This window comes from Dermacentor variabilis, chromosome 4, assembly GCF_050947875.1.
Source record: "Dermacentor variabilis isolate Ectoservices chromosome 4, ASM5094787v1, whole genome shotgun sequence".
Lineage (NCBI taxonomy): Eukaryota > Metazoa > Arthropoda > Arachnida > Ixodida > Ixodidae > Dermacentor > Dermacentor variabilis.
The window spans coordinates 161,764,859-161,786,766 of NC_134571.1; the positions used below are offsets into that span (position 1 = coordinate 161,764,859).

The following is a 21,908-nucleotide window of genomic DNA, read 5'->3' on the forward strand; positions in this document are numbered from 1 at the left end:
GACACAGTTGAACTGTACTGTGTCTCCTACTTTTGTCGCAGGCCGGGAGTTCGACCAGGCACTATGGCATGGCAAAAAGCCTTGGATTCAGCTGCCGTACTGTCGTATCGAACACCGTATCAGACGCTGAGTCGTACCACGTGTCACCTAGTTCTTTTGTACGTCGGGCATCCGATCGGGCACTAAGGCCCCTTTCAAACTCTCGTTCCTTCCTTCTGTATGAAAACAAACTAAATAAATGGAGGGAATGCAGGGCACTATGGCCCAGCAAAACGCCTCGGATCTGGCTGCAGTTTTGGCGAGCTCAATATCGTATTGTACGCTGAATCGTACTGTAGCGGCAGCAGCATCGGCGTCGCACGAGAGATGACATAGACGCTCGCGTCTACACGAGGCACGAGCGGCTGGCACGCTCCGGCACGGGCTAGCGTTCCAAAGGAGATTATTAAAAACAATGCTACGCTAAGAGATCGAGTGTCGGTTCTTCCTCTCCTGCGAGAACCCGAGACTTTACCGGTCTACGTGGTCGCTCGTCGCCACAGTACCATGTCTTTTACTCCGTGGCAGCAGGTTCAAGGTGCGATCATAATGCGACAAAATAAAAGTCTGAAATCCTTCACTGTCTGGTTTCCTGGACTTTCTGTCGCAACCACAGGTCCGAAACGGCATTAATGAAAGCCACCTCCACTGCCATTTTGACAATCATGCCGCCTCAAATCAGCACTTTTGCAAGCCAATTTTCTGAAAGCTGTAGCCACTATGGCAATACTGGGTCTAGCTGCTTCAGCATTCACTGCCAAGCTTCCTGCTGTTCGGTGCCGTGTTATTCATTTAAAGAATTTGCCACTGTCAGCAATGCTGCCAAAATACATGGCCATAATCACCAGCATGCAGGAGACACAGACTCCAGTGCTGTCTGTGTCATCTTCACTAATGACATCAAAGCTTGGAAAGCATGGCAAGAGTTAAGTGTTGCACAAGACCAGTTCCAAAAAATCAGCTTCGCCACAATGCAGCAGTGTTACGCGGTCAAGCATAAGAAGTGTATTGCTGTAAAGCATACCAAGAGTAGAAAGGGGCCACTGTCGTGAGACACGCATACTCCTTAATTATACACGCATGCATATGCTGTCTCCTGTTATAATATGAGCACCGATACACCTGATAAATGTACAGGTTGGCTTTCAGAGCTATTACGGAGTGTCTGTGGTGATTTGAGATCTTGGGGGCTGGTAAAAGGATGCATTCAATTTTTCGAACTGGCTGAATTTATGGCCATTTTTGCAGTCCCTGGGGACTCCAAAGAAATTGGACACTGAGTGCATTCATTACATGGTTATATCATAGAGAAACCTTCTAAATTTCCTTCAATATATTGAATAATTTGTTATACTGAGGTTCGACTGTAGTGCATTGTAATTACCAAACAAGATGAAATCAGCAAAATGAAACAAAGAAAAGTAAAAAGCATGGCAACTTATCTACGTCCAAGCAACAATCAAGTCCCATTGCTGAAATGTTACATTCCGGCTGAAACAACCCTTGTTTGGCCACTTTTGATCCCCGCTCGCTGTCAAAAAAAGCCAAGGCAGCAGTGAATGTGTCAGCATAATGGATTTCTCAACTAGCTTCCTTAGGCCCCTGAGCTCCCTGTGCCTGCAAGCCATTGTTTCATAAATGCCAGTGCGGTACTTCAGAGTGGCAATGAAACGAAGGAATGTCCACTAACCGCTGGAGCGCTGCTGCTGTCCCTGCAGGAAGCACGGGTGCACGGGCGGGGGATCGGGGCTGGCCCCTCCTCCTCCGTCAGGTCGCCAAGGAAAACTGGTGGTCTCGAAGAAAAGCGGGCCCCTGCCCAGGGCCTCTAGGCAGGCACCCCTGTCGGCCGGGCGCCAGTTGGTGGCCACGGCCCGCGAGCAGCCTAGACGCAGCTCGCGGCTCTCCTCACCGGAAGAGTGCTCCTCGGGGAACAGGGGGCGCTCACGCTCAAACTGGGGCACTGCAACCTGCACATCCAAGGTGCACATCCGCATCTGTCCGTACGTGTTCTGTTACCATACTTTAATATTAATATATCGTGTGAACCTTCAACTTTCGAATTTGAATGAGCCTTGCATCTCAGAAGCAGTTTTTCTTAAAGTCCCTACAGAGTTGTGTCATGGAAACTTTGTCATTGCCCAACATGGCTCAACACGGAACCTCTTACTACTCCTGCAGATATGCTGGTTGGTGGCTCTGTCCTCTGCAGAATCGCCCACCGAGTTGGCCGAATGGCTATGGCATTGTGCTGTTGAACTCGGGGGTTCAAGGTTCAACCTGGTTGTGACAGGCGCTCCCTCGATGGGGGCAAAATGCAAGAATGGTCGTGTGATGTTTAGGTTCTCATTAAAACCTTTGGGTGGTCAAAATTATTCCAGGGTCACCTAGTGCACTACAGCGTGACGCATAATCTGATCTTGCTTTCGAAATTTAAAACCCCAGAATGTAATTAAATAATTTTTCTTTTCTGCAGAACTGCATCATGAAACAAGAAATGCTACCTAAATATCTGCACTGCAAAACGGTCAACTCTTGTTAATTCAACGTCGGTTAATTAGACGTTTCCTTTCATTTGAACACACTGAAATGTCTCGCTGACGGAACATACATTACAATGGAAGGAAATTCATTTAAGTTGAACTCGAAAACATGCCGCCTCAGTTAAATCGATTGCCACCAATCCACACCGGTGCCCCTTCAGGTGCACCACATTTACTAAAAGCTTGAAAACGCAAGAAATTAGGCAAACAATGCTTCCCTAGCCATGACGCTGTTTCATAAAATGTTATTTTTGTCTTTTGGTGGCTGACACTCCTTCAGCCCATGGCACAATCCATTGCCACTTGTTTTATGCCATGTCATACTGAGCCAATCTTTAAACATGTCTGAACTCTTCGTGTCATGCTGCTTTAGTCGCGCTTCAAGAGCAACAAACAAGAAAACATTACAGACTACTTCAAGCAATAGAAAGAAAAAAATGATTTGAATTCATTCATTATGCTGTCATTAGTTAAATTTGGCTTTTCGAATAATCTTGCCAAATCTTGCAGTCCTGCAAGGGTTGAATGAAAGGGATTCATGTGGTATCCTGGGTTGGCTTCTGATTTCAGTTTTAGGTCGTTTAAGTCAGGGCGCCACTCAGCGCCAAACACTGTAAGTTGCCTGCAGCCGTTACCCCTCGAAGAAATAAAATCATTCTTGGTCTGGTTCCCCGACTGAAGCAGTCCAACTTTTTCTTGCGGTGCTGCGCACCCCGGCCGTTTAGGCCTCATGCCGTAGATCCTCCATCCGGCCGCCCCGTCGGAGCTACAACAAATTGGCGACGAGGTAAACCGCTTACTTTACTTCCTACGTCCCCTTGCTTTTCTACTTCTGCTGCTCCCCTGCTTCTGGCATGCAAGACGCTACTTCGACTTCGTCCACCTCAACTCCCCCGCCTTTGTGCTCGGTGCCCAGCATGTCGTTCACACCCCCCTATGCCGCCTTTCCTTGCATTACCCGGTGCTCCTTTGGTACCGCGGCTCACATGGAAACATTCTTTTTGCATGTTTCTCCAGGCGACCCGATGCGAGGCACTGCAAGACGAGAGGAAGAAAGCCATTTTACTGAGTAACTTAGGCTTCGAGGGGCAGCGTCTCTACTATGACCTCGTGTCGCAAACAAACCAGACGGCTACTACGTTCGAAGACATTATTCGCATCTTCGACCAGCACTATGCAGAAAGCGCCAATCCCCTGGTGCACCGCATTATCTTTCAGGACAGGAAGCAACTCCGTGGGGAAGCCTTTCAGGACTTCGTCACCACGCTACAAAGGCTAGCGCCTGCTTGTGCATTCGGCGCTTGGCACGACGAGTCCCTTCGCGACCAAATCGTCCAAGGCGTCGCATCAACAAGAATACGAGAAAGGCTACTCTACGAAGCATCGTCCCTCACGCTCAAGAAAGCCGAGAAAATCGGACGAAGCGTGGAGCAAGTTGACAGGGAACTTTAAGTCTTCAACAGCTCATCTGTTCGTTGCGTCTCGACGCAACACCAAGATGGCATCGCCAGCCATCTCCTTCCTCGCCCGGGCGCACAAGATGCGGTCCCCGCCCCCCTTCTCCCTCGACCCGGCGCCTTCTAGATGGCGATCAACGGCATGGCGGACAGTCGCATCCTCGAGCGGCTGGCCGACGTGATGCCCGGCCCGAACTCTGCGAAGCCAGTCGAGAGTTCGCACCCCATTGTTACCGATGTGGTTCACCTCACCACATCGCATCCGATCTAGCCTGTCCAGCAAAGCACGTTACCTGCCGTGCGTGTGGAAAAGTGGGACATTACGCTGCGGTTTGCCGTTCGAGGAACCCAATGCAGCGACAATCTCCTGCTCGAATGCAGCTTGTTTCCATTACCGCTGATACAGAATCAGCCACTACAGTCCCATTTGTGCTTACAATTCAAGCACGGAATTCCTGTCCGGCAACAATTCGCGCTGAAGTCCTCATTGCGAATACTACACTTAAGTTGCTCGTGGACACAGGAGCTACGATACCGCTGATGAACCAGCTCCCTATACGAAGAGCAATTCAAGGTTTTTCCATTATCTCCTTCGAGTATTCGACTGAAGAATTATTCGCAGCAAGAAATTCTGCATTCAGGACGTTTCTCCGTGCTCGTCAAGTATCGCAACAAGGCTGCACTAGTGACACATCACGTCATGAACCAAGGCACTTCTCTTCTGGGCTTAGACGCCATTCAAGCTTTGGGCATTGGCATTCAGGGGTCTTCGCTCACATGTCAACAAGTATCAAGACTTCCAGCTGGCCCAAGCGTCCAGCTTCTGTCTCTTCTACACAATGCCCCAGTGGAGTTCACCCATCTGTTCTCAAGACAATTAGGACTTGTAAAAGGCTTCAACCACGACGTTCGTTTCCGACCTTCAGTGCAACCAGTCTCAGCGAAACTGCATCCTCTACCTCTGGTTCTCCGGGAGCAAGTCTCAGCCAAGCTGCAACGGCTGGAATCAGCTGATATCATCGAACCTGTCACTGCGTCCGAGTAGATTTCTCCGCTCGTTGTCGTTCGGAAGAAGGACAATTCTATTCGACTTTGCATCGACTTTAAAGACCCAACAAACCTATCGTCATCGACGCCTTTCCACTACCGAGGGCTGACGAACTGTTGTATCAATTCGCTGGTGCTACTGTTTTCAGTAAGTTGGACTTGCAGTCCGCTTATCATGAGGTTTTATTGTCCGAGAAAAGCCGTGAGCTTACTACTTTCATCACTCATTTCGGTCTCTTTCGCTTCAAGAATGTTTTTTGGTTTGGCACCTGCGCCATCCGCTTTCCAGCAGATCATGTCATCTGTTTTAAAAGACTGTCCAGGCACCTTTTGCTACCTTGATGATGTTCTTGTATGAGGTCACACTCAACGTGACCACGACAGAAATTCGCAAACTGTCCTGTCTAGGATAAGTAATGCAGGCATGCAGCTTAACCACAAGTGCGTATTCAGTGTCCCAGAATTAACTTTCCTAGGACATAAGATTTCCGCAAACGGCATTTCGCCGATGGATAGTAAAATTCAGGCAATCGTGGAGTCACCACAGCCTAAGGCCAAAAAGGCTCTACATTCATTTCTGGGCCTCACGGTATATTAAGCTAAATTTATCCCGCAGTATGCCGACGTAGTGGAATCGCTAAGGAAACTCCTAAGGCAAGGACAAGCCTTTGTCTGGGATCGGGATACTGAATGCAGCTTTCAAGCGATTAAAGACGTACTTGCATCACACCCAGTAGTACGCATGTTTCAACCGCACCTTCCCATCGTTGTGACAGTTGATGCTTCAGACGTTTCCATTTCCACTACACTTCCACTACATTTCCACTATAACTTCGTTCCTATATTTTGGAAAAAATCGTGAGAAAAACGTACAAACTTGGAAAGCGTACGATCCGAAGTAAAAAAATTTGACAGACTCAACTATTGTTGACATCTACATAATGCAAAGCGTCGTGTCGATCCTTGCGGCATGAGACACCAATGGGCATCGAGTTGGTGGTATTCTGGCGGCCCGAGATGCGGTTTGTTGTTTTCCTATTGCATGGTGTTTTAAGAGGGTGATGGAAAACCGAAACAAAATCAAGCTGGTGGACGACGCCAGATGCCGCTGAAGTGAAACGTGATGCCTACATTCCATTCCCTGCAACAGGAAACGGTGGCACATTTGGATTATCACCTACTAAAAGCATGCAGCACGCCTACTAATGGCACTTCGCACCCCACACTGTAAAACAAATAGGTGAAGACGCTTATCACAATAGGTATGGTGGGAACAGCTGTGAGTGCCACGTGCGGTGGCCCCAGTGAAGATTTGTTGGTGCCAAAATGAAAACCTGAGTGTGTTCCAGCACTTTCACATGAGATGGGTGGCCAAGTATTGCGGTGAAGCTGTCATGGTGGGCAGCTATATACTGTTCTCAATCGCATGTGCCTAGCACTTTTCTAGTTTACATGGGGTCTAGGGGCCGGAAAACATATCATGCAGTATGCCAATTTACTGAACATTGATGCCGAAAAATTGTGTGTTCTGGGAACGTAGGAACCAGCAAAATATGAGTGCAAATATATTGGTCAATTCTTGTGTTCTCGATTGCGAACTTTGCCCCCGGGCAAACTTAAGTAATGGGAACATATTAACGACGATCTACTGTATATCGAACCGACATATAACGAATTACTGTATCCATCGAGCAGCTGCAAAATGTCCTTGAAAATGTTTGCATAAGATGTTTATTTTATACACCGAATTACCTATATATCGTACATTTTTGTAATCTCCTTTAGATTCGATATATCCGGGTTCGACTGTACTGCGAACACCTACCAACTTTGTAAGTGGTATACTGGTAGAAGAAATCCAGGGTTTTACAGAATTCTATCTGGGTGGGAAAAGGCACAATGATAAAAGAGAATGCCTACCAAAAAAAAAGAGCATTTAGTAATAAAAAAAATCCACTGCCATTCTGTCCCGTGAAAGTGGATGTACTGTGAAGCTGGTGCAGACATTAGACAAGTACCACCACCCCAAATCACATTAGACAATGTTACACAAGCACCACGACTAGCAATGCACATCACGTGCACACGCATGTGTGCGGAAGTGTAGCATACATCTTCATTTTTCTAAGCCTTTTGCCAAGCACAAGTGTCTTATTCAACCAAATTACTGTCTAAAAGCAAACGGCATCAGAAAACGCAATAAAGTACGACTTACACACAAGGTGCCGACATGATAGCTTCGGACTGTTATTTGAATATACGAGAAAACATAAATCTGCTACATGAAAACTGAAACACAAAGTCTTTTTGCAGCTGCCATTTGAGGTTTGTCTGAGTGGTCGCAGCCACTAGGTGGCAGTACCTCATTGTAGTAGGCCCTGCACCTGGCACAAGTGCGTTATTTCTCAACGCAAAATGCATCAGTAAATTCATGAAGTACAACTTACACACCTGCAGACATGATAGTGTTGGAGTGCAATTTGAATATGCGAGAAAACATTCTGTTATGTGGAAACTCAAACACACACCTCTTTGTCCGCTGCTGTTTCTTCGGTGAGCACGCCACGAAAAATCCTGACCAACTAGAGGCTAAGCTTCATTGTAAAAAATAAAAGGCATTTCGGCTCCCACACAGGAAGGAGCGTTGTTTACAATGAGACCAATGCGAAGGAGCAGAAAGTTATTATTAAGGCTTGATGAGGTGGTGGAAGCTTCTTGCGTACATGTGTGGAAAGCTGCCATCACTGCGGTTCAGTCTAAGCAGTAGTCCTGATGAACGTAAATGTTCTTTGTGGCTGAATAAAAGACATACACCGCATCTGCACTTTGAATATGTGCTGCTATCAGCAATGGTGCCGATTCCGCCTTTGTCATCCTCGCCGATGACGTGAAGCACAGAAAAACATGGCAAGGGTTTAAGGGGGGATGCGGGGCTAAAATACCGATTTTCGGAAAAAAAATGGGTTTTAAAGCTTGAGTTGTTTTGGATTGCTGGTTTAATGAAGAATATTCTCACCAGGTTTGGTTGTTATCGGAGAAGTAGAAAAGAAGAAAATGAATTTTTTTCACGACGCGGTGGGGCGCATTTGCCGTCGAAGGCGTCTGTGAACGCTCTTTTCAAGACGTGGCCGCGGTGCGGGCGAAAAACCGAACGTGAAGTGAATGCCTGTGATAGAAAGTTTGTTTTTCGCGCTGTTTAGTGACGGAATACTTTCCATCGAGACTATGCAAGGCAACTATCGAAGAACTAAAAAAGAAAGGCATATTACTGGCCGCAGAAACCGAAACAGGAGCTCGAACCGAAGCAGTGGGTGGCAAACCGAAACAGGAGCTCGGATTGGCGGAAATGTACCACGTGACCACCCAACGCTGTTTTCGCGCCATTTGGAGTCGTTCCTGCTTTGGTTGCGCTCGACGCTTGCTATGTGTTGCTATATCTTCCTTCTGTGAGCTTATTGCGATCATCGGGTGGCCGGTGGTGTGACCCGAAGATGCCCGCAACGAAGGCTTCGACACGGAAAAGCTTCGGGAAGCGAAAACGCACGACGAAAGCGAAAGGCCTAAACAGCACTGGGCGACCGCCAGCAAGTGAGCGTCTGCCTGTGCGTTCGCCAAGCCCAAGCCTGCTGCCGGCGGCTGATGCGAACCCTACAAGCTCCGATGGTGGTTCGTCACCTATGGAAATGTCTACTGGTTCTGCTGATGGTGGTGAGTGCCAATTGACGACATTTGAAAGGAAGGTCGCGCTACTTTGCCAGGGTCCTGCCGACGAAAGCGAGGAAACGCCGGAGCCCAGCGGCTACCGTTTTGTAAAAGTTACAGCCATCAAGGCGGTGGTAACATCGCTTCTGTGCCCGCATTGTCACGGACAGTCGTTGGACTTGGAAGAAATCGGTGCGGGTGTGAATCTGGAGTTTGTCGTGATGTGTAGATGGTGTGGTGAAGTCAAGAAGGCCACGCATGCTCCACCTGTGAAGTCCAGTCGGCAGCCTGAGCTTTCATTGCGCCTCGTGGTTGCAAGCCGTAACTGCGGCATGAACTACAAAACCATGGCAAACTTTTTTGCGGGTATGGACGCGCCAATGCCCATGCACCACAAAACATACCAGACAGTAGCGGAGAAGGTGCACAGAGCCGCTATGGAAGCTGCGCCTGATGCCATGCGTGAAGCCGGAGCCGCTGTGAGGGCAATCAACTCCGTTGCTGGCTCCACTCAACTTTTGGACGTGTGTGTAAGTTATGACGGAACTTGGCATAAACGCGGCCACACCTCACACTTTGGGCTCGGCATTGCTATCGAGCTGGAAACTGGGTTGGTGCTGGATTTTTCTGTGCAATGCAACTATTGCCATGGCTGCAACTATGGTCCCAAAGAAGGTGAGGATGGACATCAAGATTGGAAAAAAGCACACAGTGAGGTCTGCCAGAAGAACTTCAGTGGATCGTCGAATGCCATGGAAGTTGAAGCTGCAGGCATAATATTCAGTCGCTCTAAGGAGCTTCACAACATGCAATACACCACAGTGCTCTGTGATGGCGACAGCAAATCATTCCTGCATGTCTCCAGCCTGCAGCTGTATGATAAAGAGATTGTGAAGGAAGACTGCATAAATCATGTCGCAAAACGTGTTTATGCTGGAACTGAAAAACTAAAGAAAACAACAAAAGGTCTAGGAGGCAAGGGGAAGCTGACGCAAAGCGTGGTAAAAAAACTCACTGCTTACTATGCATCTGCCCTGAAAGAAAATGCTCCAAATGTGACAAAAATGCAACGAGGAGTATTTGCGACACTTTTTCATTCCTACTCGACGGACGAAGTCCCACGACATGACGCTTGTCCACATGGTGAGGACTCATGGTGCCACTACAATCGGCACAAAGCCCTAGTTGAAGCTGGTAAGCCATCAGTGCCAAGACCCCATCGTCCAGCTTTCAGCAGAGACGTTGCAAAAGAGCTTGTGCCTCTCTACAACCGGCTTAGTAAGCCAGAGCTCCTTGCACGATGCTCAAGAATGCAGACACAGAATGCAAACGAGTCTTTCAATGCGCTAGTGTGGAAGAAGTGCCCGAAGACCCAATTCGCATCCCTGAGAACCGTGGAGACTGCAGCAGCCTTGGCTGTACTAGAATTTAATGAGGGTGCACGTGGCATCAAGAGAGTATTTGACAAGCTGGAACTAGAACATGGAGTCCAGACGATGAAGCACGTCCAACAAGCAACCCATCAAAGCATTGCCCGAGCGAAGGCAAGGGCGATGGACAGCTCTAAAGTTAAGAAAAGAAGGCTTGAAGCAATTGCCACAGAACAGCGTCGCGTTGAAGATGAGGGCCCGACCTATGGAGCAGGGCACTTTAATTTTTTTTTTACCACAAAATAAAATAGCATGTTCTCAAATCTTCGAACTCATTTTTCTGAGTTTGCACTTTTTGGGGAAACAAAACCGTTAGGAAAACAATCATTTCTAAACTACATTGCCAAAAGATGCTTTCAAGGTGGTTTCTAGACTGAAATTTTCTCAGGAACAAGATAAGATACTTTTTAGGGTGCTAAATAGTTTCTAACAGAAAATATTTTGAGATGTCTGACATGTAATGACAACAAAAAAATTGAACTTTGTTTTTAGATTGATGACATCTTTACAGAAATTGCATAAAAAGCATGCGAGCGGTCTTATCTTGCACTATGAACCATCTAGAAGATATCTAATTACAAACAGTTGATATATCTCCATTATTTTTGAAATGATAGTTTTCCTAAGCTGAGACACATGATTGCTGAATATGAGAGCTATAACTTTGTCTGTTTGAGCTAGCGCATTGAAACTTTGAATATATTCTAATGAGCAGATTATAAACAGTCGCTGAAAATTTGATAAAAATTGATGCAGTAGTTCAAAAGTTGACTCTTGAGCCTAGCATCCCCCCTTAAAAACGTTGCATGATGCTGGTTCCCGAAAGTCAGCCTCACCACAATACAGCAGTGTTACACGGTTAAGCATACACAATGTATTGCGGTGAAGTGTAAAGGGGCTACTGTCACGAGACATAAAAATGTGTTCCTTAATTATATGCGCGCATCCTGTCACAGTACGAGCACCGAGATGCCTTAAACTGTTGCAGAATGCTGGTTTTCGAAAGTCAGCTTCGCCGCAATACAGATTTGCTACACAGTCAAGTATACGCAATGCATTGCAGTGAAGCATATCAAGAGTTCAAAGGAGCCACTGTCACGGGAAATAAAATGTCCCTAATTACACACACGCACACCAGCCATTTTATGTCAGATCACGAGCACCGAGACACCTAATAATTGTACAGGCAGGCCTTCAAAGCAACTACGGACGTGGCTGTAACAATTTGAGCTCTTGAGTGCAGTTGAAGGCATGCATTGGTTTTTTTTCGGACTCTCCGACTTTTCTGACGTTTTTACGGTCCCTAGGGTGTCCGAAAAGGGGCCACTTTTATACAAATGTTATTTTTTTTTTAAAAGAACACTCAACTGTGTTTTATGATAAATGCTTTTCTTGTTAGCATTATTTGTCGGAGTTCACATATCTGCTTCAGTAACGACCACCTGTAGATGCCAGTCCTAGGATGTCTCGAGCCTATAGCAATAAAAAAAAAAAGTCGCAGTTTCGCCCGGAAGGTGAAGCATCTACTGTGATAGCAAATTAGCGTACAGCTATCCGAAGTAAGGATAGTAGTTTTATCCACTCAGTGACCATGCACACTGGCTGTCAAAACATGAGTGTGAGGAAGAGCAGCAGCAGCAGCGAGTGAATCGACCTTCATACCCGTATCAACGAGAACTAAGCCATGAAAACAGCATGCGGCGGACTCTGTCCCCATCGCAGAGAGCTTTCAAGAGACAGTGGCCTGGGCAGTCGCCCATGGCTACCAGGGCCGCTCCAGTGTAGAATGCGCCCTTCCCACCCCTCCCCCCACCCTAGAGCTTTGCATGCGACAGAACAAAGCGTGCTGTGACGATTTTATTGCCGTTACACTTCATACAGAACCTCACGACAATGCCAACGGCAGATTGCCTGGAGCATCCATATCATTGTTATCGCAATAAAACTAAAAAGATGTGCACATACTGGTCACTTGCTTCAACAGATTCGTACATGCAGCTGCTTGGTTTATGTTTTGCACGCATGCAGGGTTTTAATATTGTTGTTTTGGCTACAGTGCAGTACCACTTATAGCACAGACATTCCCGACTCCAAGGACTTGCATTAATTGGTCAATGTTGAATAACAAAGTTTACTGACAGTTGTACTTTCACAGCTAAGATTTTTTAGGTACTGTCTTCCTTAGCGCCAAGATGATTCTTACCTTTGGCAGGATCATTTCAACTCGCACAGCAAGAGGTGACACTTCATTCGCACAGGACAGGTGCGCCTGCACACGTGAACCAAGACAGAACAGAAGATTACTCAATGCGATCCTGCAACAGAGTTAATGAAAGTGGCTCGGCTGTTTTTACACCTCATCAGAAAAATTCCCACACGAGGACATTCCTTGTATGTTCTATCACAGAGATTGCAGCTGGGAACGAAACCTCATGTAAATGCAGCGGGCAGTTCTCTCAATTACAGTCGCCGACCGATTTTCCGGACTCCAAAAATTCGGACATGCCCGATTATTCGGTCAGCTTCGCAGCACCGTCATTCTCCCCATAGACCATAATGTATAACGACTGCCGAAAGTTCGGACACGTTGCAACCTCTCGTCAGATTTTTCGGACACTCCTCGAGCCAACTCGATCGAGAGCATCATGCACCGACTATGACCGGCGCATAGTTCGACTTGCTCAACGCCATTTTTGTTTTGAACAGAGCCTCCTTGCTGCCCCACGAAGTGGCGCTACTGGAAATCCCCGCTCATCATCATCGTTTCTGCCTGGTTCGATAGAGTGGCCGTACAGCAGTTCCGGTTTCAGCTTAGTAAGTCGTGTCAAGACAATCCAGCAGCTGATTTGTTTCTTCGCATACGACGCTGCGAGCAGGCCACGTTTTTCGTTTGTGTGACTGGTGTTGGCACGGTGGTGTTTGCTTTGTGTGCTGTGTCGAGGTTTTGGTGATCTAACGTGGCGTACGGAAACATTGCGTCAAGTGTCTCATGGTGGCGACAGTGCCCGCGCAGACTTCGCTGGGGAATGCCAGCAAGCGGGTGCCGGGAGGCCTAAGATTTGTCGCCTTCCGATGTGCTCCCTACTGACGCGGAAAATGTTCTGCCGAGACCTGCGCAGTGGTTGCATTGTGATTCCGGACACCGTCTCATTTGACAGTTTCACAGGTGCTGACACTGCTGTATTGACAAGCGTAGAACTCAACGACGGCGAGATCATTTGTCAGGTTTCTGCTGCACCACCGGATGATGACTCCGAGTCGGAAGATGACGCACCATGTGCTACGCTGCCGTCACATGCGGAGCGTGCACAAATAGTGACTGTGCTTTCAGCAGCCTATAGTGACCGTACGACCCTCTCCAAGATTCAGGCTTATCTGCTTGCGCGTAAACGGAACAGCGTGCAACGGCACATTCACGATTTCTTCAAGCCTACTGCCGAGTGCGAATAAGTGCGTGGAAATAAAGGATTTCATTTTTTTTTCTTAATCTGCTTTTTCGGACACCTGTTTATTCGGACATTTCAGCAGTCCCCGTGAGGTCCGAATAAACGGTCAGCGACTGTACCTCAAAGGCATGATGCAATGAATGCCTCATTTCTGTAGCTGTACAAGGACGAAAGCGAAAGAGAAAATAGAACACACTCATGGCTGCAGACTCACAACTGACATGTACTGAATAACCAGGAAGAATGTGTGCATACTGACACCGAATTACAGGCCTTGAGGGAGGACTACAAATTTGAAAACCAGAGAGCCAGGTGGTTATAAGCTTTCCCTTAACACGACGGCACTTGCCAAAGCCTCAAAAACAACAACGCGTGTCCTGGGTCGCTTGGCCTTAACCAGCTCGTTGGCATGTCATGCCGCCAGATATTTGCACAACAATTCACATTTTGTAGACGTAAACTACAGATGAGTCTGCTGAATCTTTTAGTGACTTCGGATTGTATGCTCTCCCTGTTCGCACATTTTTTCGCGTTTTTTTTTTCCGAAAGTGTGAACAGGGATCTACAGTATATTCCTTACGGCTGTTCACTAAACATAACTTGCAAGTGTTCACCCCACCGTGCTGTATCACTCGATGTGTATCACCTTTGTTTAGGCACCTGCAAAAATTTACTCATACAAACTCAGCCAGTTATCCTTTATACCAATGGCATGAACACTACTATAACTGACATGTTTTGTTTTATCCTTTCAACCCCTTCAAACAAACAGAACTAGCCTTTGCTGCAACACAGACAGAATACACAAACGCACCGTGCACTTGTGAACGCTGTGCAGGAAAGCATGCGCCCAGAGCACCGTGGGAAAGTCCAGACGTAATGCAGTAGGCCCCAAGTAGGCAAACAGATGTGGCTCGAGCACAGAGCCCACAGTGAACGAAGACACGGTGCTGCCTTTGCCAGAACCCGGACTCCTGACATGGCCGTTGGCCGTGACGGGCGTCGTGGCTGGCGAGGGCCGTGCGTAGTAGTGGGTCAGTTCAAGGTGCAGGGCCTCCCCAGGAAGCAGCACGGTGGCACCCTCTGATGCCAGGAATGGGCGGCGATGACTACGCCCTGCCATGCATACCTGATACGAGACAAAAGATGCAACAAGAACAACGTCAGCCTACAGTCAAATGCCTTAGACGCAAGAAACAAACACGTTTCAATAGAGCATGGGCTAGCCGAAAACCTGGAAGAGCCACAGATACAACTACCTTCGCTGACAAATTCTTGAACATAAAGGGGACTTTGAAAGCATCAACATTACAATGCAGTCAGTTTTCTTGTGTATAATGCGTGGACAGCTAGGTAGCTAGCTAGTATAGCTGTGGAATATACGTCTGTGTTGTGATGTAGGGAGCAAGGCAGTGTATAATACATTGAGCAGGTGGCTGTTCTGATACTCTTTATATGAAACAACTTAGACATAGAATGTATGAACATTCAGTTCGATCACTCTGGCAATCCTGCACACAGGCTTCACTGTGATGAACTGTACTGAGTATGCAATGATACTCACACTACGACATTAGAATGCCGGCATGAGGTATGCAAGCTCTGGCAGTTCTGACAAAATCAGATTGAAAGACACTGACTAAATGGACGGTATACAATTCTGCTTCATAGTCAATACGTGGCACTCTGTCTCCCTATTGCCACTTTTTCTTGTGACCGCAGCCCCAGCACTGTCTTTTTAATGTGTTCTTCGTCAGCACTGGATGGCTTCCATGAAACAAGCCCTCTTTTAGTCAGTTATGAATGCAGAAGTGAGTGGAAAGCTTGAGCTCCACTCACTCACAGCCATTTCTGTCCGAGTGCTTCTCAAGTGCACTGCCACTCAAAAAAAATTTTACTGCCATTTTGAGAAACAAACTGCACAACGATCGTAAGCTACCCGTTGGTCCACGAGCACACCTCCTCATCTTTTCATGTGGCAGCCTGTGAATGACACTAAATTTTCCCATCTCAGAGGCACATTGTTATGATGAGGCGAAGAAGGGAACGATGATGGCCCTGAAGACGACGAAAAGTGGACGCAACCTGGCTGGGCTCCGCGAACGTTCCCTCTTTGTGAATATATTGTGAACAGTTTTATACGCGTAGGAATTTACAGACATTTACCATACGTAGTGCAGTTTACGTTGCACCTGCTACACACCACACGAAATGCGAGACAGTCCCCCCCCCCCTACCTGCTGCATGGAGAACTCTTCGAGCCGCACGAGCAGGCAGCTGGACATGAGTGTGCGCCAGTCACGTGACGACGGGGTGCTTCCTGGCGTGGATGAAGATGATGGGCCGCCCTCTGCCCAATGGGAGAGCATCTGCTGCACCCAGGTCTGCCGCCCCGACGTGGGCTCGCTGTACTTGAGCCACTGGTTGCGGGAGCTCGCTGCATCGTGCGGAAGGCAATGGGCAAGATTAACACGTGTAGCAGTTGTTTAGTGCACGCAGTCTTGTGCCAAACTATGCCTATACAATACGATAGAACCACGCTGATACATTCCAATCTGTTGCGTTTTCCCGGCTCTTACACTCTGGAACACCAGCCCCATCTAACTTCCACAAGGTCACGTGTATTAGCTTACTGTTTGAAAGTTTGTTGCGTCCAAAATGCAGTTGGTTACTCCCGAAAACTATGATGGACCACCGCGTCATCATCCGGTGGTGGCACCTACTTAGCCTTTGTCACCACTGAAAACAATCACTTTGCAGAATGTAATACGTGGTGCAGAAAGATCACTATTGCCATGTCAAGGTTGTTGCCAGTCGTTGATCTCAACAGGGCTCCCAAAGTCAAAAGCCAAAAAGAGGTGGACAAATGCAGAAGGGGTGGCCCCACGCCTACATTCACAAAAGCTATCTCCATGACCTTCAATACTTTACAACAGATACTTCAATTTACAAGCCTGTACCGAAAATGAAAAGAAAGGGCTGTTGGTGCACAAAAACAGACTGTTATTATTGTAGATTCAAACAGAAATTACGAACCTCAGTGTGACTCACAGCAAGGACAGCTCTAAATAAGTTTTTTAATGTTCAATATAACTGCGAAGCAGCAGTAACAAGCTTTACTGAAGAGGTTTTAAATAGTTTAACTTTCTACTCAACTTCAAATAAAATATTGTTTAAGAGTTTCTGAAGTATTGTGGTAGTTCCTGGTAGAGTTTAGTGCATGTTTGCACAGTTGGATGCTCAGTGTCACAACCTGCTTGTTGCGCTCCATGCTAAATATGTGCGTCTCCTTACACTGAAATTTGCTTTTGCTGCTTTGTTTGTTACCGCAACATATGTTTTCCGTGCCAGTCATGGATAGGTATTTTAATCGAAATGCACAGAAATCAATGGTACAGCTAGAGGTACGTTAGACAATGATGCCGTAGCAGTGCTTCGTTAATGAACAGCAGGCAACTATACCTTGTCGTTTACCTGGCGAGATACATTCACTGCACTACGATACGACCATAAGTCACACTTCGCATGTTAATGCAAATGTAACTTGTGGTAGCTGACATCAAAGCATGCTGCCACACAACCTGTCCCACATGCCATCATGGCATTGCAGCAGTGGCGTCGACACAGCCGGCTTGTAGCACGCATATTGTGCATGTCTGAGATGTTAGTGTACCCTTAGCACTAAGCTTCCCTAGATTTATACCAATTTCCATTTTTTCTTAAACAAAGCTTAAAATCCCTAGATCTACGAAAATTTTCATAGACTTGGTAGCACTGATAACATATGCCTTGACTGTACTCGATTTCATGCGAAGCAGCTAGCACTACAAAGGCTAGAGAGACTTCCTTCATTGCTTGCCTTAGCGACCAAAAATAGTGCACGACACAAGTGAAAGATATAGGTACGTGCCATGTAACTTAAAGTAACATGAAGTCTCACACTTTTATGGCACAAAACATCACGTAATTATTATTCTGAAAGTTTCGCAGTTATAAGCCTATTAGCCACCAAATGAGTGAATGCCTGCGCGCCATGGTTGCTGGTCACAGAAGCGTGTCGTTTCACTCGTTTGGTGGCTACCAAAACATAGTAGTCACATACTGGAAGCACAATGTTGCATGATTTGACGTAACTTTCTACCCAGAAATTGTAGTTGCATAGTACATAATGTCAAATGGTACAAAATGTCGCAGATCAAGGACAACTGATTATCTGATTGCACCATGCAGGCCATTTGCGGCCCAATAATCTTCAAAAGCAAGAAAAAGTGTACATTAGAATTGGGTAAATACCGTAATCAGAGATTGTGAGCTATTGCATGAAGGTCTTCCTAGGGCAGTCCAAAAATAGGCGTTTTAGAAGTAAGATTTTTTTTATGTGTGTTCAATGCATTCGCTGTCCTCTAAGCTTCGCCAAGACATGCTGCCACTAAAGGGGTCACTTTTGGAATCACTCTAGGGATCAAGAATGTGCATCTGGCCAGTAAGTTTGAATTATCTGGCAAAGGTCAATTTTAGGATCAAAATAACGAAAGTTCGGGCTCATAGAGATGTATGGGCACCGGCTCGACCTCTGGTCGGGATCAAATTAACAAAAAAGTTGACAGTCACTTCAGCACATGCTAAAGAGGATGAAGACAAAAGCCTACACACTCATGAGACATTGATTACATTACTGACAGTCTCATTCGAATGCATTGTTACTTCCTATGACTTGTTTTTTCCCACCAAAGGGCGTCGGTTCGAGTGCCTTAATTTACGCTATCTTAATTAACTTTGCCTTAACTAACATCAAAGGTCGTGGGTGCAACTCGCACCAGTTGTCGTGGATTCGACCATTATTGGTGGCACCACCAATTCTAGGTGCCACTGAATTTTGGTCCTACCAAAGGTCGAGGGTACAACTTCCCACCAAAGGTTATGGGTTCAAGTGCCTTAATTAAAACTAAAGGTTGTGGGTTTGACTCCCACCAATGGTTGTGGGTGGCATTATAAATTTTGATGCAACTGAATTTTGGTACCATAACACTGGACAGTCAATTTTTCGATAACACTGTACAACGGATTTTTCGACCCATGGGGCACTCAAGGCTTTCACCTCAAAAACTCATTTAACCTAAGTCAAATTAGCGCTAGTTTACTGTATAATTCTCTTAAGAGAATAAAAAAAAAGTGGACAAATTGGTAAATTTGTGGCTAATAATAACAGCCTGCTGCAAATGAAGAGGCGTCGCATCACTGGCCTTCGACTTTGCTTCAAGTGCACTGTTATTTTTAGTTATAAGTCTTTACCCAGCCAGTTGCAACAATATGGAGAACTCGTTTCTTTTACCATGTCCTTGCTAAAATTTCGACAATGCATTCGTCGCCATCGGCACGCACGCGCAGAAGCTCACCCGCTCCGTGGAAGGGGTAGTAGTCGATGAGGAGCTTCTCCAGCAGAACCTGGAGGGCAGCACCCCCTTGCAGTGGACCCCAATTAGATCGTGTCTCTGCGCACATAGCACAAACACAAAGATTCAAAAAGGTGGGTGGCAAAATTGGTAATTGGGACTGTGAACTGCAAGTGGGTTGGTAGGTTGTTGAGTTGGGGCATGTTTCTTGGCTTCCATACTTTGAAGAGTGCATGCAAAACAAGCAAGAATTCAACAGGAGCGCTCGTTGGAAAAAGCACGGTCACTTTACAGATAGTACTAGTCAGTTACACTTTAGTGGAAATAAAATGAAGTGAGCTGGCGCAGAACACGCAAGCGGATAAGTGTTCCGCTGAAAACATTCATGTCAATTTTTGGTTCGCGTCTCTGCCTCGCACCTTGTTACCTCTACAACACTCACCAGCTAAAACATGTCCATCGTAGGATACACCTCCAACAACTATGCCTACAAATTGCCTAAACTACTACTCCATCGGAATTTATGTCACCTGCAATTTTCTTTCCCTCATACAGGCCGCTCTTTTAAACCACAAGCCATCATTTACATCAGAAGATGTTCTAGTAACATCTTCCTCCGGTGTTGCATCTAGAAAATGCAGCATTAGAGGTGGGGACCACAAAGCTGGATGCCTTTAACACAAACTCGCATATTGTGCAGTGTTTTCACAGCACCTTTCTGGCAAAAATCAATTTAAGTCACATTGGAAGCCTTGCTTCATTCATTGTTTTGGTTTCGAATTGACTGACAACCAATCTTTATGGTACCCATTTTCTTTCACTGCAACTTTTTAAAGATCCTGCCAATCAGGCTGTCCGACCATAGAATGGCAATGTGGAAAATGCTGTGAAAAATATTTTTCATTAGAATTTTTCTATATATATCGAGTACATAGTCATATGCTAGAAGCATGCTGAAAACAGTGATAGGCGAGCCCAACAGTCATTATATGCCAGCATTGGTAGGAGGCAGACAAATACACGTTTAGCTCTAAGAAAAGAACAGTACATCAAGCCTATGTTCTTGTGCTTCATGGTTTCTAAATGTTAAATTATTTTCACAATAATACAGTGGAACCCCGATTAGATAATTGTCTTGGAACCACAGGAAAATGCATAATCCAACCAACAAGAATTATGTCTATAACAAAGTAAAATACCACCTGAATGAACATCATCTGAACGAACAGTTGTATCAACTATTTTAAGTCCTCCCCCTCCCCCCCAAAGTGCTATTGAACGCATTGCAAACGCCCTTCAGTTCTACAGACATATTCTGCGGCATCATCCTATGTCCCCCGTATCAAACTGATTGCTTCAAGCACAACCGGCACCTTTGTAGCATATTTTTAGGTTGAGAGCCACAATTTATAATCGTGCGACAAATAAAGGGCTCCATTTTAGCTTTGAACTGGATCAACCAAGGTTCCCTGGATTGGTCACCCAGATAAGCTCACGGATAGCTAAAGCCATAGCCATAGTCACAGCTTTAGCCTTACAACAAAGACAAGGCATTCGCATGATGGTTAATTATGAGCGCCAAACGAAAGTGCCTGACCCTAGACAAAAAAAAAATGGGCGTGCATAGGCTGACTCCGGCCAATGTCAAGTCGATGTTGTGAATGCAATTGGGATCCCGCTGTCTCACTGCCTATGATAAAGAGCCAGCAACAATCGCGGCTGCATAGGAAAGCGAACAGCTGGGCCTCAGGCAAAAAAGACTGTGCACTGAGTATTTCAGAAAAGTTGATGATGCTGTTGCCACATGGGTAAAGGATTTGCAATCCTAAGCGCAAAAGTGCAGCAAAAGATTACTGCATTCCACAAAAAGGTGCTAAGCAGTGGAAATCCACGTGCAAATGAGCAGAGTGACAAATAAATGGGCTGAAATATTATTTGAACAGAAGATGTTTCCTTTAGCTCATGATAACAAGCTGCAACATAGTACTTATTTCAGTTGAGTGAACTTTCACTTCAACAAACCTTTTCCTATTGAAGACCTTTTCCTATTGAAGTTTCTTCAATAGAGTTTGATTGTACACGGTTTAGCACAACATAGTTGCGATGAGCTTCAATTTAAGCTACAGGCTGACAGTCCTCAGGACTCAGAAACCAAAACCACCAAAACAGTAAATGCGAAAAGAACAATGCATTGCAGATACCAATCATGTTTTATTGCAGAGATCTGGCACACAGTGTACTGCAATCAGCGCCCACCAGCAGGCTAATACTTTATTTTCTCCTTTACAGATTAAACAAATCTGCCAAATTGTTATGGACTTTTTTTTAGCGCTGCAGCAAGAGCCATCTTTCAAGCAATAGCAAGCTTTCATGCAAGTTTTCATACAAATTTTCATCTAGAGCCGTGTGTGTTTTCTTTCCTTCCATCAATGTTATTTAGTGCTGCCAAGGATGCATTACCAACTCGTCTAGCAAACCACTCTTCTGTCTTTCAAGTGCGGACACATCTACAACGAGGTCAGCTACGGCATCATCGCCAGCACAAATCTTCAAATCTTGTCAATGCTTGCACCACATCTGTAAATGTAGGCACAAGCACAACACTATCTGTGACGTCGTCTTCATCCAAGGTAGCAACCAGCAGTGTCGGCATGATACGACAATCCGCGTGAAACTGGAAACCCATCGAACAACGTGTCACGAGTCTTGTGTGCTCACGTGTAAACAAAGTCTGTATTGCACGTGTGAACGATCTGCACGCTTTCTAGTGGCTAATCAGTGCGGTCTTCGCACATCCTTTCGTGCTTTCTATACACACTAGGGCAGTATTCTTGGATGAGCCCTTTTGGAGAAA

General features: G+C 46.1%; 1 protein-coding gene across 3 annotated transcripts in view; it reads right to left on the bottom strand.

The window, feature by feature from the left end:
- LOC142579910 (bridge-like lipid transfer protein family member 3A) overlaps nucleotides 1-21,908 on the bottom strand; it is a 103,758-nt gene that overhangs the window by 44,096 nt on the left and 37,754 nt on the right. For all 3 annotated transcript variants that reach the window (XM_075690582.1, XM_075690583.1, XM_075690584.1), the window contains exons 8-12: nucleotides 19,058-19,153; nucleotides 15,899-16,098; nucleotides 14,476-14,790; nucleotides 12,419-12,484; nucleotides 1,730-2,006 (exon numbers count right to left, since the gene is read on the bottom strand). In XM_075690582.1, coding sequence (XP_075546697.1) covers nucleotides 1,730-2,006; nucleotides 12,419-12,484; nucleotides 14,476-14,790; nucleotides 15,899-16,098; nucleotides 19,058-19,153 — 954 coding nt within the window. The remainder of the gene's footprint in view (nucleotides 1-1,729; nucleotides 2,007-12,418; nucleotides 12,485-14,475; nucleotides 14,791-15,898; nucleotides 16,099-19,057; nucleotides 19,154-21,908) is intronic.